Source organism: Chiloscyllium plagiosum, chromosome 19, assembly GCF_004010195.1.
Source record: "Chiloscyllium plagiosum isolate BGI_BamShark_2017 chromosome 19, ASM401019v2, whole genome shotgun sequence".
Taxonomy (NCBI): domain Eukaryota; kingdom Metazoa; phylum Chordata; class Chondrichthyes; order Orectolobiformes; family Hemiscylliidae; genus Chiloscyllium; species Chiloscyllium plagiosum.
This window is the reverse complement of record NC_057728.1, coordinates 33,135,283-33,148,232: the sequence shown is the minus strand read 5'-3', so window position 1 is coordinate 33,148,232 and position 12,950 is coordinate 33,135,283. Positions and strand designations below refer to the sequence as shown.

Genomic DNA, 12,950 nt, shown 5'->3' with positions numbered 1-12,950 from the left:
GGTCCATAGATATGGTTGTGGCACTGATTTAAATTTAATCCGCTGAAATTTCCATTTGCAGCCTCAAATTCAGGTCTATTTACATAATGTTTTGCATGGGAGTACAAATTGTAAACAGCATTTTGCTGTTATTACAACTGCATATTTTGACAATTAAGCTATATCTTACATCTGTTTACAGGATTTTCCAGGATATGCTCGTGTGAGTCCAATACACTTAACCAACGGGAGCCCACGTACCTGCAGGAATCCCACGTTGGGTGCTGTAAGTCCAGATGGAGCCAGACTTGTCAACAGACGCAGGTAAGATGATCTCCAAAATGATTTATTTTTACAAGTGAATGCTTTTTGCAGATAAGATTCCTGATTCTTTTTTATTTTTATACGGAGAGCACGAAAGTAAAAAATGTTGTGTTGTACACATCTCCCTAATTACCCATTCGATCAGGTAGCTGAAAGAGCATTACTATTTAATTTCATATAGTTATTTTTCCTGATAGAGCACAATTTAATTCTAGTGTTGTTTTCTTAACCCCACAGCTCTTCATTGTTGAAATAATTTCACATGTTTATGTAATTTGAAAACCATATTTCTTGTTGGGCACTTTTGGCTAAAGTAATAATACCATGTTAACCGCATAGTTCAGTTGAGACGGGAGAGGAAAACATTGCCCAAGGAGTTGCAAAAATACAACCTTCCTACAGAAAAACAAAATCCAAGCAACAATTTTATTTCTCTCCACCCACAGGAACTAAGTGGTACTAGAGTTAAATCCATATGGTTCATTTAAATACCGTAATCCCATAATGCTAATATTTTGATTCAGCCCTTCTACAACCATCCAAATTCATGTGAAAGAACCTTATCAATCTATACATCTCAACGTATGTGACATCTGAGTGGTTTTCTCCACAATAGGTACTGACGTGAAATGTTCATTTAGGATCTCCTGTGATTCCATACATTGATGACCCCGTTGATCTTTTGGGGTCCTATTCTCTCTCTAGTTATTCTTCTGCCTGATTATACTTGTAGAATCTGTTTGGATTCTCATTAAACTTATCTGCCCAAGCTATCTCGTGTCCACTAATGGCCCTCCTGAATTCCCTCCCTACAGTGTACCCCTACATCCTCTATACTCCTCAAGGGATTCACTTGATCCAAGCTGTCTCTACCTGACATATGCCTCCTTTTTCATGACCAGATTCACAATATCTTTGTGTAATCATAAGCATATAACTTAGCTGAAAAGTGATTTTGAAACTTTTGTGGGACAGGCTGGCATTAGTTTATTTGGATAAAGAAAGTAACTGCCCAGCAACAGGATTTGGATTGGTTGTAACTGGGAGTTAGTCGCAGCACTGAGAGGAGAGCAGACAGTTGGGATATTCCCACTATGGTCATGATATCATCCATCAAGCAGACACATTCCATTTGAACACTCCAGCAAAGCTCAAAGTTATTTCAATACACAAAGTATGCTGATTTATTTTTCGTATTTTACAGTGGCCACATTTCATTCAGATTGGCACAAGGTTAAAAAAAGATTAGACTTAAATCAAAAGACTGTTTTAATTATACAATAAAAGAATCTCAACCAGAGTGAAATAACCCCACAGAGGCCGGTATCCCATCACCAAGTCACCCTTTATTTACATATGGAGAGTCTTTGACACTGATCCAGCTCCCTCAGAGCCAGCTCTCAGATACAACAGGATGTCTGACCCTCCTGATCTGTCAGCCAGGCCTCTCTGGTCCGATTAACAGCCCCAATCAGGAAACTCATATTCTGTGAGGTCCACCTGGCTGACATTGTTACAATCACTACATCCTTTTCCCTCTGAGTGTGAGGACATCGGCTATTTTTTTTTTGAAGCTCCTGCTGGGGTGTTTTAGCATTGGAACAGATTCCTCCAACTCTGTCTCTGATTCAGGGTGTGTGTAATGCACAGTAGCTCACCTCTTTTGCCCGGAGCATCTCGGAAGAAATTCATCCTCTTCTCCATCTGCCATGTGCACCTCAAGGTCTCTTCAATGTTTGACAGAGAGGGACAATCCATGGGTTCCAGAACAGATGTCAAGGAGCTGGGCACATTTTGCTCCCACAGCATTTTCAAGTTTGCACCTTTCATATGGTCCACATGCTTGTTCAGGACGGTCACACCGACCCAAACATTATACATTATTATTGGACCTGACCTTGTGTCGTCCATGCCTCTTATCCATGCAGGGTCATTCCTGTGGTTCCTACACCAAACTTCATCCTATCGAGTAAACTTTCTCTCTCGCGTAGTGGAGTGTTGTGTCTGGCACTGATGTTCCTGGTGCCATTTCACCCCCCTTCCCCCCTAGTGAAACTGTAAGCTGTTTCTTTAGACCTGCCTTCAAAGTTTGTATGATGGATGGGAGGAACTGTGTTTATGTCGAATATTCTTCAACTTTAGGAAATAATCAAATTCCCTGCTGGTAAACAATGTTATCTGTAACCAACACTTCTAGAAGTCCATGTATTGCAAAGGATGCATGCAGTATTTCCATAGCGACCCCCCACCATGTTTGACGAATGAACTCTACGCATGTACAAACATTATGAATGGGCATCTACAATGACTAAGAACATTGAGCCCATGAAAGGACGTGCATAATCAACATGTAACCAAGTCCAGGGCTTACCCAGCCATTCCCACAAATATGGGGAGCTGGTGGTGGTGGGTTTTGTCCTTGTTGGCACTCTGGGTACTGCCTCACCAATGCGGCTATGTTAATGTCCAGTCCTGGCCACCAGACATAACTTCTCACCAACATCTGCATTTTGGAAATCCCGGGATGACCCTGATGGAGTTCAGCCAGTATCTGGTTGTGACATTGCTCGGGACAATCACTCTCTTGCACCGCATAATATCATACAATTCTCAACTCTGATCTGATATCTCCAGGTCAAAAAAGGTTTCAATTCTGATTGTGGTGGCCCTTTAGTTTCCCTCATCACCATCAGCTGTGACTGTCCAGATTGGGGGTCTGTCCAGAAGTTTTAAAACCGTTACGGATTCTTTCATGATGCTGCCAGTAGTCACATGAGGTCACTAAGGGTGCCTGGATCACATTTTCCCTTCTAAGGCATATGCCCACCTTGGAGAAACATCTAAGGACTCTGACCAAGTTCTCCAAGTGCTCAAAATTGATCTCCCCTGTTATTAGCACATCATCTATATAAATGGTGACCTGGGTAGACCTTATAAGATGTTCTCTGTCATCTGCTAAAAGGTGGTACAGGCTGATGATACCCTAAATAGCAGTTTTGTATATTGGTACAAACCCTGATGGATAATAATTGTAGCATACATCTGGGAGAATCCTTATCTAACCGCAATTGCATGGCTGATGTCCAGCTTCATGAAGGACAGCATTCTGCCCTTCTTTTCTTTACCCCCCCCCACTACTGCCTAACTGCAGCAGTGCTTATTTTTCCTCAGCACCCATGTTGTGTGTGTGTAGGTGACAGTCCTGGTTTATCTGTCAGCCAGGGCTCCCTGATTGGACCAGGTGAACAAGCCCAATCGGGGAACTCATTGTATGAGGTCCACTGGCTGACCTCGTCATAATCACAACACAGAGAGCTGGCTCTTAGAAGACAATTTTCTGTGCCTCCATTGGGAATTTCTAAGTGTTGGGGCACTCTTAACCATTTTGAAGACAAATCCTATGTCTCTGTTCTGGTGAGCCATATTGTCATGGTGCTCCTTTGCAGCTCTGATTCAATATAATATCAGATGGTTCAGAGGCCCACCTAGTCTTCAAGAAAGTAGGTTTGAGAGGTTGGTAGAGTACTTCATTGAAGAAGAGTGATGGCTGACAAATTTTCTTGAGGACCACAGGGGATTGATTGTTAGCAGCACACAAACTATTTATTGCTTTGGAGCTGCTTGTTCTTAGCTGCTGACTCTTCTAAAGCATCTGTAACTCATGTACTGCTGTACAAGACATTGGTGAGGCCACATTTGGAGTACTGCATGTAATTCTGGTCACCTTGCTATAGGAAGGATATTATTAAACTGGAAAGGGTGCAAAGAAGATTTCTAAGGATGCTACCAAGACTGAAGGGTTTGAGTTCTGAGGAGACACTGGACAGATGGTGGGGGGAAGCTCTTTTTCTTGGAGCATAACAGGCTGTCGGGTGACCTTATAAAGATTTATAAAATCATGAGGGGCATAGATAAGGTCTTTAGCCAAGGTCTTTTCCCCAGGGTCAGGGAGTCCAAAACTAGAGGGCATTGGTTTAGGGTGAGAGGGGAAAGATATAAGAGACCTGAGGGGCAACTTTTTCATACAGAGGGTGGTATGTATATGTAATGAGCTGCCAAAGGAAGTGATAGATGCGAGTACAATTACAACATTTAAAAGGCATTGGGACAGGTCCATGGGTAGGAAAGGTTTACTGCCATATGGGCTCCACACAGGCAAATTAGACTAGTTCAGTTTAGGAAAGCTGGTCTGTTTCTGTGCTGCATGGACTCTGATTCTGATTCTAAGAGACCTCACAGATCTACTTGTATTTCAAGTCTTTTTTTAAAGAACTCATAATCCAAATTTTTTTTCTAAAATAGTAATAATAAAACATGTGTGGTCCTTGCAAAGGCAGATTTATATTTCTAACTTAAATCAATGCTGACTGGGTTCAATGTAGGCTCATGTCTATGATCATTAATCTCTCAATACGTTCACATTCTGACATCCTATTCTCTTCTCTTTTCCAATTCCTGCACTACAACTCTCAGGTCTTAACTGGAAACATTCCAGTTTGGGATTTCCTGCAGCTGCTTTTTGGTTGACGTGTCAAGAAATTCACTTCAGTTTGAAGGTGACAGTGATCCCCTCATAACCCTTCAAAACATCCCTTGCATTAAAGAGAAAGCAGAGTTAACATTTCATAACACTAATGAAGGGTCATTGGACCAAAAACATTAATTCTGCTTTCTCTCCACAGATACTGCCAGACCTGCTGAGTTTTCCAGCAATTTCTGTTTTTTCTGATTTCTCAGTATCCGCAATTCTTTGTTTTTTATACCCTTTCCTTATACTTTGTTGGCAAACAACGGCAAATCTAGCTCTTGCAAAGTTCTTGAGAGCTCATGTACGTCAGTTGAGACTGAGATGTGAACTTCAAGAATCCACACTTTAAAGCTGCAAATAGCTGGTTGTCTTTATATTTGTCAAACGAACTCTCAATGAACAACCAGCATGTTGTATGAAGCATTGGGAAGAGAGTGGCTTATTTATGTACTAGTTTGCTATGAGTACCTCCTGCTCTTTAAACCACCAAAGTCAATAAGGAAAATAGTAAAATATTGGACTTTAAACTATTGAGCAACTTATTTAAAATTTCTTTCAATGCAGCACATCATTTACTCATGCTGCAAAATAAACAATGTCAATTTGTTAATCCTGGTGTGTGCTTTGCTGTTTTTTGCAGTCCATTAAGTTACCCAGCATTCAACAGGTATTCTTCTTCTTCATTATCGTCACAAGCATCAGCTGAAGTTAGCAACATCACTGGGCAGTCTGAAAGTTCTGATGAAGTTTTTCAAATGCAGGTATATCACGTCTTCTCCAAATGGAAATCACTGATAATAAAGGTAAAGTCATTATAGTCCTCCCAGGCCATAGGGCTGCACTCTCATTCAAGAGATGTCTAGTGGTAATTGAATCTGAGGGTCACCATACTTCAGGTGAGAGGAGAGATTAAAAGAAAAATGTCCTTCGTGGTCACCCAACTGGAGCAGGAAGTGAACCCAGGCTGTTGGTTTCCTTTTGCATTGCAAGCCAGCTGTCCGATCAACTGAGCTAACTGACCCCCAGCCCTGACAATATTCTTCTAGTCAGTGTTTCCAGTTTTGTTTCAACATCTCCATATTTGAACTGGCTAAATTTATGTAGCTGTCTTGCGTCCATTGACATAAGTAGTTTTCAGAAATGAGACATTTCTGTACAATAGATATTGCTGATGCAAGATAGAAAGTGGCTCAAGTGTTGTTTTATTCACCCATGAGATATGGGTATTGCTGGCTGGGCTGGGCTGGCATTTATTGCCTGTCCTTAATTACCTTTAAAAATGTGGTGGTGACCTGCCTTCTTAAACTGCTACAGTCCACAATATTTTACCCTGAAAACACTGTCCATCTGCAAAAACCTTTTGCACATAATTTGTGTCATTCTCTGTATCTTTATTTGTTTCAGTTTGGAAAACAAATTTAGATCGGCATAGGGGTTGTCTCCATCAGTGGAAAACTGTGCAGTTGCAGCTTCTTTTCCATTTATGAGACGTGTGGGAGGACTCAAAACTGAACTGTTCATTAAAATAGCTGTCACTGACCTTGGGGTAACTTTCCTTGGTTGCATGGAAGAACTGCTCTTACACACAAATGAACATTTTTTTTCCCTATCATCAAATCACCCATAGTATCTTTTTCACCTGTTTACCACCACCAATAAATCACCTGGATTTTACAATTGATTAATTTACATTCAAAACCTGTAAAGTTTCTGCTTTATGCACTAATAGTTGACATTTGCACCAGTAATTTCAGCAGCATGTAATGCGATAAGAGATTAATAATTGACTCTGTAACAATCCAGACTTTGTGAATTCCTGCCTGAATTCCTAGCAGGGTCTAGATTAGAGTTGTGCTGGAAAAGCACAGCAGGTCAGGCAGCATCCGAGGAGCAGGAAAGTCAACGTTTCGGGCAAAAGCCCTTCGTCAGTAATAAAGGAAAGGACCCTCCGGGGTGGAGAGATCTCTCTACACCGGAGGCTCCCTGCCTTCATTACTGACGAAGGGCTTTTGCCCGAAACGTTGATTTTCCTGTTCCTCGGATGCTGCCTGAACTGCTGTGCTTTTCCAGCACAACTCTAATCTAGACTCTGATTTCCAGCACCTTTTGCCTGTCTGAACTCCTAGCAGGGCCTAATATGCCAGTTTACAGAATGTAGATATATGTGGTCTGTACCTCTGTCAGATTTCACTAAGTGTTGGCAATTCCTAAGTTCTCCCCTCCTCTACTGAGGCAATTGCAGAGGGTCTGTACCTACAAAGACAATTTGGCTACTTTGATCAAAACTAACTGGGTCTTAGAGTAATTTGAGACCCTTCTGGGACATGTGCCTTCTGATTACTTGATGCTCCCGGTTGGAGGCTGCAGTTCTTTTTAGACCAGTTTGGGCTATGAAAAAGAAATGGTTCAGAAGTGATGTTAAGCTTGTAATTTTTTTGAAGTACTAAAAGACATTGTGGGTAATGTTACTCAGCAGTGGAGCATAAATACCATACAGAATGATTAGATCAAATGGGGTTTGAGTAGCAGAGGAGCTGTGGTATGGATGACGCTGAGCGTAGTTACAGATATGGAAATAAGCAATCTTAGTGGTGGTGCATTATGTTCTTCATGGCTCGTCTCTGGGTAAAATGTGACATCAATGTTGCGGATAGTCTGAGTTAGATGATGGCCAGGGGAAAGGAATGTAATTTCCAATTAAAGAAGTAAGTTTTAGATAGGGATTGAAAAACAATATCTTCAATCTTCCCAAGTTTAACTGGAGAGTAATTCTGCATTGAGTGCTGGATATGTAATCTGACAAATTGAGGGATTTTTTTTTAGATTCCTTTCAGTGTGGAAACAGGCCCTTTAGCCCAACCAGTCCACACCGACCCTCCGAAGAGTAACCCACCCAGACCCATTTCTCTCTGACTAATGCACCTTAACACTATGGCCAATTTAACATGACCAATTCAGCTGGCCTGCACATCTTTGTGACTGTGGGAAGAAACTGGAGCACCCGGAGGAAACCCACGCAGACACGGGGAGAACTTGCAAACTCCACACAGCAGTCACCTGAGGCTGGAATTGAATCTGGGACTCTAGTGCTGTGAGGCAGCAGTGCTAACCACTGAGCCACCATGCGATTGATGTGCTGGTAATGAGCTAGAATTGGATGTTATCAGTGCATGTGTGAAAACTGATGATCTGATTATGGGATGCTGTCACCAAGGGAGGACAGTGGATGAAAAATAGGAGAGGCTGAAGCCTAAGTATTTCCAGGTCAAGGCAATGTGACTTGAAGGGGCTAAAAAGGTAAAAACAATGACTGCAGATTCTGGAAACCAGATTCTGGATTAGTGATGCTGGAAGAGCACAGCAGTTCAGGCAGCATCCAAGGAGCTTCGAAATCGACGTTTCGGGCAAAAGTCTTTGCCCGAAACGTCGATTTCGAAGCTCCTCGGATGCTGCCTGAACTGCTGTGCTCTTCCAGCACCACTAATCCAGACTTGAAGGGGCTGTTGGAGCAAGTTGGCTGCTCAATGGTAGAGATGGCAGGTTTGGAAAATGCTGTTGAAAATCCCTTTATGCATTACATTGTGCATATAGTAGCTGGTGTAGGGTGTAGCTACGCGGAGTGGATGATGGAGGGAATGTATGTTTTAAGGCAGCAGATAACCAATCAAGCCAGCTACTTCATCTGGATTCTTGACTATTGTTGAGCTTCACTTATTCAGGCAACTATATCTCTACATTGGAATAACTCTTATCCCATCACCAATTCACCCTTTATTTACATGTGTAAATTCCTTGACACTAATCCAGCTCCCTCAGAGCCAGTTCTCGGAGTGAACTAGATGTCTGCTGTTTTTTATCTGTCCTCCAGGGCTCCCTAATTGAACCAGGTTAATAGCCCCAATCAGGGAACTCCTATTCTGAGGTCCACCTGGTTGACCTTGTTACAATCACTTAATTTGTCTATCGTGAAGACATATGTTATTTTAAAATCATAGCTACTGCATTAATTTACACTGACTTTGTTCAAACAGTTCCTGAGCTTCTTATTTATCTAGCATTGGCAATGTCAGACTAACTCTGATATCATTCACCAGTGTATTTATATTTTTGTTTAAATTAACAATAGCTAGCATGCATCTTTAGGAGCATGCAATTATTTACTTTTCTCCTTTTTGCTGATTTGTTGAGACTTGATAGGCTGCTTTACATGATAGAATGTTTTCTTGGTAGTCATCTAGGTTTTATTAAAATAATTATGTGCAGCTGTATCAAAAATCCAGTAACTTCACCGACACTAATTGATTTGTTGCTATGTTAGCTAAACTTTCTTGACTTTGACAAGGTAACTTGCTTTGATCACAGTGAATTACCAATAATATCAGCAAAACCATTCAGTGTTTCTTCACAGTTCGTCGTTTTTGAGAGGAAATGTGAGAAATGCACAACCCAGCTGTTTCTGATTGCATTTGAAAATCTTCAACATCATGGGTCCAACAATATACTAATAATATTACTAATAATATAATATTAATATTAAATATATAATATACATTAATGTACTTCACTTGGCACCACTGAACACCTATTGTGTGTTATTTCTAAGTGTCCAGCAGTAATGCTAAATCTAATGTAAGCATTTATTTAGTTAAATACACCTGCCCCTGTACGGCTAGCTATTTTATTATTCATTCACGGGATGAGGGCATCGCTGGCTAGGCCAGAGCTTATTGCCCATTATTAATTGCCCACAGTACAGTTAAGAGTCAACCACCTTGCAGTGGGTCTGAAGTCACACGTAGGCGAGACCATGTAAGGATGGCAGTTTCCTTCCCAAAAGACATTTGTGAACCAGTTGGGGTTTTCTGACAATCAGTAATGGATTGTTAGTCGTCATTAGACTCTTAATTCCAGATATTTCTTAATTGAATTCAAATTCCATCAGTTGCCATGATGGGATTCAAAATCAGTCCCCAGTACATTATCTGGGTCTCCGGATTAAGAACCCAGCAATAATACCATTAGACCATCGCCTTCCCCCCGAATTCTCTAGGATGTGATGCTATAACAGACTTTATAATAAAATTAGGTCAGGATTCGCTTAACAGTTTGGGAGTGAGTTACTGGTCTTTAAAAGTCAAGTTGCTTTGTTAATAATCAAATTGTGTATTATTTGTAGGCAAGTCCATCTACCTCAAGCTTAAGCTCCACTCATTCAGCATCTCCAAATGTTACTAGTTCAGCTCCATCCAGTGCCAGAGGTAAGTCTGTTCAATCCAATTAAAATGGTAACATTTAAACTATTTATTAAAAGATGTAAAATATTTTCAGCTCTGAATTATTTCAGAGTTAATAGAACTATTATGGCCAAACAGCTTAAAAGAAAGACCATTTGTTTCCTTACTGTATATTTTAGGTTCCCCGCTGCTATCTGATAAACACAAACATTCAAGAGAAAATACATGTTTGTCTCCCAGAGAACGACCTTGTAGTGCCATTTATCCAATATCTATGGAACCTGCACAGGTAAGCATATGATAAAGAAAGCACATAGTGTCATTCTTTCTCTCAAATAAAAATACAAAAAGCCACATACAAAACTCTAGCTGCCCTGTAATTGATGTTTTCAGTTCCTAAATGTGGACTTTATCAAAGCATTTAAAATAGAATGAACCATTTCTTCTGAGAAAAAGTAGTTTAAGCTTTGTGATTAGTTTGGTGGAAAATAAAAGTTGGATACATGTCTTATTCAAAACACAGTCAAAGGGAAGTTGGCACATAGGTGATTAAATGGTCTTTGGAAACAAAGGCCTGTATCTTCTGATGTGGGAATGGAAAATGGCTCCACCTTAAGTTGCTGATATGCCTCTCGACTCTGAGAAAGTTCTGATGTGTGCACATGCACATTACATGTACATGAAGTTTAAATTTCCCAATGCCAGCTTTTCCCTGCTTGGCTTACTGCACAATTGTGAATTGGAATGTGATTGCCAGAACCCATCCAGACTGTCTGCCCTTTTACTTTCTCAATTTTTTTCGACAGATTCACTTTGACCTTTTTCTTGCAGCTGCTGATGATTTCAGCTTGAAGTAAATCAGCTGGAGTGTCAAAGCATTCCAGTACAACAGCAACGTTGACACATATCACACCGCTACTTCCCCCTTCCACAGCTCAGTGCACTTAGCTTCCACTACAAACACAGCTCAACATAACGTCCCCTAATTCTGCTCACAATCCACACATCCCTGACAGTTTACAAGCTGTGTCATTGTGAGTAAGCCCCACACCCCTCTCCTCTGATTGCCCAACTCCCTCCCAAGCATTGCCATCTGCCCTCTTCCTAACAATGTTCTCCCAGCCTCTAAACAGTGTTTAATTGCTGCACTTCATCGGCTCACCACTCCAGAATTCCCTGGCACCTATCCAACTGATGTCAGAAGAGTCAGCTTTATCGAGGCGGTGAGGGGGTGGGGGGAATGGTTTGCTGCATTGTTCAGGATGGAAAGGATGGGGGTGAGCCAGGAGGCGTTGAGCATTGTTTAAAGGAGAGCATTGTTGAAATATAGTGAGGGAGGAAGAATGCATTTTCTAAGGTGGGTAAGTACAGTGAGCATTTTGGGGTGTCTGGGAGGGGTTAGCATTTTTGGAGTGAACGTTGTGGAGGGGGGGAGTGAGCAAGTGACTGTGAGGCTTGGCAAGGGTGTCAGGGAGGAGCGACCATTATAAAAGGAAGTTGTGTAATACTGTCAGTGACAGGGACATTATAAACTCTGCACAAAAAAATGAGTCAGTGTCTTTAGTTACAGTGTGTCACTAATCCTCTTGACTCTGCTTGTTGATGGATTCAAACTGGAACCCAGACTGGAAAGATGAAAGGCTCCAGTGCTGCTGACCTTAGGATCTGCTTCAACGACTTCTACACTCCTGACAACATGAAAAAGTGGAATTCAATCAGTTAACTGAAACTATTTTGATGAAGGACTTTAAGTGTGTCCTGAACACAGAATAAAAGAATAGAGGCTTACATACAGGATGAAAGTGAAGATTATTATCTGTCAATCCTGAACAGATCAATATCAACACCAGTTAACAAGATCATCAAATGAAATTAAGAGAAAACTGCTGCTTTAGATTTGTTTTTTTTCATTTCCACACACAAGTCACAAGATAATATACAGTGAGGATGGTAATCTGTTTTTCAACTTGATTTTGCATTTTCCTCACTTATTTATAACCTTGGGGAGATTAAAATGCTGATTGTGTATTATTCCCCATATCCTGATGTGAAACAGTGTCCTTTGGTGATGTATGAGGTGACCATTTATGTTTTATAATTGATAATGCTGCACAAGATATGAAATTAAATTGCTTTGTGGAAAGATTTTTAGCAATGATCTTCATTTTGAAAGCTTGTCACCAAAATATATCTTTTACGACAGATTCTGGATTCATAAAAAAAAAATCCCTTGTTGATTATGAACAAAGTTGAATTGTTGTGGTCTTTTACAATGCCATAATTTTACCAGATATTTTATTATAAGAATGTCTTATTTCTGATTGGTGCTTTAGCTAGTGGTTGAGAGGCATTGTACCAATTTATTATATTTTATGAACTGTGCTTCTCATGCATTGTTTCAACCTTCTGTTCATCAGCAGACACTTACCCAGCAGATTGGTGATCCCTGCATGCCCAGAAGTGATCCCAATTTATCTGCACCTGAAAAAGGTGGGTTTATGCTGTAATTTCCTTTCTAAATATACCTTTTTTTCAGTAAGTAACATTGTTGTTAATTAGTATTGGACAATAGATATCAGTTGCTCAGTCTAGAAATTGAACACAAGATCAGAATGTACAGATGAGGAGAACCCGCAGGCCATCATAATCCTTTCATCCTGAATTACCCCATAGTCTTTCTATTTCAGCATCTTAAATGAATCTAGGATTTTTACCTGCACTACTTGAGAAAATATTTATTGCATTGATTATCTGTTTTTCAAAGAATAGTTTCCTGATACTGTCTTAAATGTACTTACTTTGTAGCTGTGAATGCTTGCAGTACTCTTTGTTCAATTTAAAGCAACATTCTGAAGTTGCTTCTTTCCACTCTCCTATCTGTAAAT

The 12,950-nt window shown here is 40.5% G+C and overlaps 1 protein-coding gene across 5 annotated transcripts in view; it reads left to right on the top strand.

The window, feature by feature from the left end:
• LOC122559665 (dedicator of cytokinesis protein 4-like) overlaps positions 1 to 12,950 on the top strand; it is a 456,397-nt gene that overhangs the window by 422,725 nt on the left and 20,722 nt on the right. For 3 of the 5 annotated variants that reach the window (XM_043709518.1, XM_043709519.1, XM_043709516.1), the window contains 5 exons: positions 182 to 303; positions 5,472 to 5,592; positions 10,008 to 10,089; positions 10,245 to 10,354; positions 12,483 to 12,555. In XM_043709518.1, the coding sequence (XP_043565453.1) occupies positions 182 to 303; positions 5,472 to 5,592; positions 10,008 to 10,089; positions 10,245 to 10,354; positions 12,483 to 12,555 (508 nt within the window). The remainder of the gene's footprint in view (positions 1 to 181; positions 304 to 5,471; positions 5,593 to 10,007; positions 10,090 to 10,244; positions 10,355 to 12,482; positions 12,556 to 12,950) is intronic. The other 2 variants (XM_043709520.1, XM_043709517.1) reach the window with 1 other exon arrangement.